The sequence below is a fragment of the Macrobrachium rosenbergii genome, chromosome 13, assembly GCF_040412425.1.
Source record: "Macrobrachium rosenbergii isolate ZJJX-2024 chromosome 13, ASM4041242v1, whole genome shotgun sequence".
Taxonomy (NCBI): Eukaryota; Metazoa; Arthropoda; class Malacostraca; order Decapoda; family Palaemonidae; genus Macrobrachium; species Macrobrachium rosenbergii.
Window position 1 is genome coordinate 34,643,913 of NC_089753.1, and position 5,000 is coordinate 34,648,912.

Sequence of the window (5,000 nt, forward strand, 5' to 3'; positions counted from 1 at the left end):
CTGTTAATTGCATCAGTGATCTGGTTAAACTGCTTAATAATAATAATAATAATAATAATAATAATAATAATAATAATAATAATATTAATAATAATAATAATAATAATAATGCTAAGAGATTCACAATTTCGTGAAAAACATTCTGTCATAAGATCCACAAATTGTTTATTTTACATAGTAATATATTTACTATATAATTGTGGATTTTATTACACAATAATAATAATAATAATAATAATAATAATAATAATAATAATAATAATAATAATAAGAAGTCTTGTTAAAGAGAATGGCAGGATCAGTTGAATTGATTTTATGTATGAAAAAAACTATACATAAAATCACCTCAACTGATGCTGCCACTCTCTTTAACAAGACTTGTCTGAAAGAGGGTCTACTCACAGCAAAATAATAATAATAATAATAATAATAATAATAATAATAATACATTCACCATGGCGTTAGCAACACAGTGTGTTGGGAAGAGGATCTTCCAGCTTGAGAATTTAGGGCGGATTCGTAACCAACCTTAAAGGACGATGTAGAGTTCTAAAAATAACTTAGAAAAAGAATAATGATTCAGAGGGTGGGCGTAGCGCCAGATTTGAAATGAAAGCGTGGGTGAGACGCTGCGAACTTACAGTGTCAAAATATTTTTGAACAGTCCAAATGAGTCACAAAGTTGTAGCGGAAATTTGATACAAAATTCAATTTTAACTTCTAAAATATTTCAGAACATTTTTGAACATCCACATGAGCCACAAAGTTGTAACAGGAAATTAATATGAAATTGTATTTAAACTTCTAAAATAATCAGTAGTTTTCCGAACGTCGTCGTAAGACGCATTGAGAAAAACTAAAGACTTCTCTTAATTTGACAAGTGTCGAAATTAAATTCTCAGATGAATGATGAAAATAGTCGTCAGAATAAAAGAAGAGTACACAAATTAATCTAATTCTCTCTCTCTCTCTCTCTCTCTCTCTCTCTCTCTCTCTCTCTCTCTCTCTCTCTCTCTCTCTCTCTCCCCGTAGGAGGGTAGTGCCGTCTGTGCATCTCACGCGGTGCACTGTAGGCATTACTTAAGGTTCTTTGCAGCGTCCCTTCGGCCCCTAGCTGCAACCCCTTTCGTTCCTTTTACTGTACCTCCGTTCATATTCTCTTTCTCCCATCTTACTTTCCACCCTAACACTTGTTTCTCAGGGCATCTGCGAGGTCTTCCTCCTGTTACACCTTTAAAATCTTTTACTCTCAATTTCCCTTTCAGCGCTGAATGACCTCATAGGTCCCAGCGCTTGGCTTTCGGCCTTAAAATTTTGCATTCCGTTCCATCTCATTCTTATATCTCTCTTTCTCTTTCTCGGTTCTTCGTTGGGCGAGCGGGTTCCGTTCTCAGCTAGCACTCTGCTGGCCGCGAGTTCGAATCTCCGAGCGGCCAATGAAGAATAAGTGGAATTGATTTCTGGTGATAGGAATTCATTTCCCGTTATAACGTGGTTCGGATTCCACAATAAGCTGCCGGTCCCGTTGCTAGGTAACCAATTGGTTCTTAGCCACTTAAAATAAATCCAATCCTTCGGGCCAGCCGTAGGAGAGCTGTTAATCAACTCAGTGGTCTGGTTAAACTAAGGTATACTTTGAACGTTCTCTTTCTCATTCTTCCAGAGTGAGAATCGGTTCACTCGGCAGGCGGGGGTGATCGTGAAGACGGTGGTCGAGTCCACCTTGATCCCGTCTGGGGGAATGAACATGCTGAACATCATGTCCCAGAGATACATTCTCTGCATTCCTGCCGTCAAGGTGAGAGTATTATTGAATTTACTCTTCGTCTGTACATCCGGAGCCTTTGTGGGTGAATTTGAGTCATTCTAAGGGAGCGCTCCGCGCGGAGGTATTGTTTTTAAAATGAAATTTTTCGACAACAATATGGAAGAGGGTGTACGATTCCCCTACAGGTGAGATGGCTTGAGAAATGTACAGAAATGATATGATAAATTCAACGCCTTTTGTTTTTATTTTTTGTCGTTAATTCCCGAGGAGCTGGTAGTATTTCATCGTCAAAACATGATAATGCCTTAAATTTCTCACATCATTTCGGTAAATTTTCAAGTTATCTCACTTGTACTGCATCATATACACCCACCTCTACATTTATCAATAAAAAAAATTTCATTCATAAACAATATCTCCGTGCGGAGCTCTTCCTTAAAACTACTTGAATTTCAGTCATTCGTCTGCATACTTATTCCCATTTCCGTTTTTATCTACTTCTTTATCCATTCATCCCTTCTGTGATCTTCAGGACCTTGTCATGTTCGGCGCACAGTCTTGCCTGGAAGGATACGATTACACCTGCGAATCGGGACGAAGAAGTTCCGTCGGCGGCGATTCTCTCGAGAGTGACGAGGAAGAGGAAGAAGAAGAAGAAGGAAGAAGCAAAATCCTTCTCTGATGACGATGAATCCGATGAATCCGACGAGGATTACGACTACGACGACGATGACGAAGGCGTGAAAAAGAACAGCTTGGAAAGGGCTCTGAAGATGCTGAAATCGGAACCCCTTGTCAAAAATGTTTACAATAAGGTAAGCCTCATGCATATATATATATATATATATATATATATATATATATATATATATATATATATATGTGTGTGTGTGTGTGTGTATCCAACCAGTAATACCATATATAACATCATACACCTGTTTGTCACTGAATGGAGCAGAGTTGAGGAACTTTCTATGTAGGAAAGTGAAGAAGCAATTATTTTTCTTTGCACTGGGAGTTCATACCAGATCCAACAGTCATAATAACATGTTTACTTTTATAGTTCTCTCTCTCTCTCTCTCTCTCTCTCTCTCTCTCTCTCTCTCTCTCTCTCTCTCTCTCTCTCTCTCTCTCTCGTTGTCCGTTGGTTTCTGAAGCTTAAGACTGTAAAGTATATGAATCAAAAACAAAAACACGCGTACATTTAACATGAATAGATTAAATATAAGACGCGGGGGCTTGAACGAATGTTGTACAGTAACAGATGTCGGTCATTTTAAATTCCAGTCACGAATACAAAAGTGTTAAACCAGGTAATACATACCTCGCCCTCTCCCACAAAAGAAGTCTCAGTTCTTCCTGCAATTCCCTCTCAAAAGCGTATCAGCTTGGCCCATAGCCCACACCCATATACAGAATTTCATTGAATCCCATCTGTCACTTTGTGAGAGGTCTTTTATGGATAAACAAAATAACAGGTGCGAGTGACTGCGTATTTTGCGTAATCTTCGTCCGGCTTAATTGGTGGTGGTCATTTACACAATATGGATAGATCAGTGGTTTTCAACCTGTGGGCCATGGGCAGTTCTGAAGGGGGCCATGCCACGGGCATCTTCACAATAGCATTTAAAAAATGAACAATCATTTACAGTAAATGCAGGCCGGTGCTTCTTTCACAAATGGAAACGTGTCCTGAAAAATAATTCCATAAATGAAAATGTAAAACTAATAGTGTTGTGAAAATGCTTAAAAATAACTCTATTATCATCAATACACAATTCTGAAGGCTGTGTGGGCCGTGAGTATTTAGGGATACCAAAAATGAACCCCGGTCACAAAAAGGTACAAAACCACTGGTATCGATGCTTTCAATCTTAGGTAATATTATTTTCAGTTTTTTGGCGTTTCTTTCTAGTGTTTTGCTTTACAAAATTCAGCAAAATTTTCGAAACACTGAGAGAGTAATTAACTGTTCCTTCCCAGAAGAAACTACGAGCGAATCCATCCGCCAAAGGCAACGGACTTCCCTACGGGGGCACCAACGAACTGTCGCAGGAGATGATAGTTGGAAAATGCATCATAGATACGTTGGTAAGAGTGATCGGTCACTGTGTCTCAGGTCGTCTGCTTTGAAGGAAAGTCAATTACTTTATTAAGAAATTCGATTTAGCTGTTAATTTTTTTAAAAGGAATATATATATGTATGTATATATATATGTGTGTATTTATGCATGAATACACACACACACACATATATATATATATATATATATATATATATATATATATATATATATATATGTTTGTGTATACATACGTATATACCAGTGTATATGTATACGATATATGTGTGTTTGTATATGTATATATATATGTGTGTGTGTGTATTTATGTATGAATACATATTTATACATGTACATGTTTGTGTATACATACATACATATATATATATATCCGTGTATATATATATATGATACAGTTGTATGTTTGTACACACACACACACACATATATATATATATATATATATATATATATATATATATATATGTGTGTGTGTGTGTGTGTGTTTGTGTTTGTGTGTGTATTTATGCATGAATAATGCACCGGATGTTCATGCAAGATTCAGCAGTTGAAGTAGGAATGAGATTTTTGTCTAGAGCTGCAATCTGTCAGTGAAATATCTGCATATATATATATACATATATATATGTGTGTGTACATAAATTTCTGACTCACATTAGGATCGAACCCAGGCCTTTCAGTTGACTGTTTCTATCTTATTCACTCAGAAGGGATAATTCGAATGAAATGCTGTCAATTGGGTCATTGCTGAGTCGGAAAACACGCTGGCATGCAAGCAGTTAGCTTGCCCAGGTAATTCCTTGGGTGCAGTTGCCCTCAGGTTCCAACTTCTTTTATGACTTGTACGGCCTAGTGGGCAGCGCCCTTGCCTTTCAATTGAAAGACCTAGGTTCGATCCTGATGTAAGTCAGAAATTTATTTCTGTTCCGCACGTGATTGTGTGTTGATTATATATATATACAGTATATATATGTATATATATATTATATATATGTGTGTGTGTGCGTGCATAGTTGCTGTTTGTATATTCATCATCTTGACTAATTTGCGTTCCTAAACGAAGTGAGTTTTATTTCTAGGTCAAAGATTATAATGCATTCTCTGTAACAATCTCTCTTTAAATCTTCATCGTTTACCAAAGCCGTATG

At 36.9% G+C, this 5,000-nt stretch overlaps 1 protein-coding gene across 3 annotated transcripts in view; it reads left to right on the forward strand.

Annotated features, from left to right (window-relative positions):
• Positions 1 to 5,000, forward strand: part of LOC136845152 (uncharacterized) — a 169,693-nt gene that overhangs the window by 162,650 nt on the left and 2,043 nt on the right. For 2 of the 3 annotated variants that reach the window (XM_067115100.1, XM_067115099.1), the window contains 3 exons: positions 1,664 to 1,798; positions 2,301 to 2,583; positions 3,752 to 3,859. In XM_067115100.1, the coding sequence (XP_066971201.1) occupies positions 1,664 to 1,798; positions 2,301 to 2,450 (285 nt within the window). In that variant the 3' untranslated portion in view covers positions 2,451 to 2,583; positions 3,752 to 3,859. The remainder of the gene's footprint in view (positions 1 to 1,663; positions 1,799 to 2,300; positions 2,584 to 3,751; positions 3,860 to 5,000) is intronic. The other variant, XM_067115101.1, reaches the window with a different exon arrangement.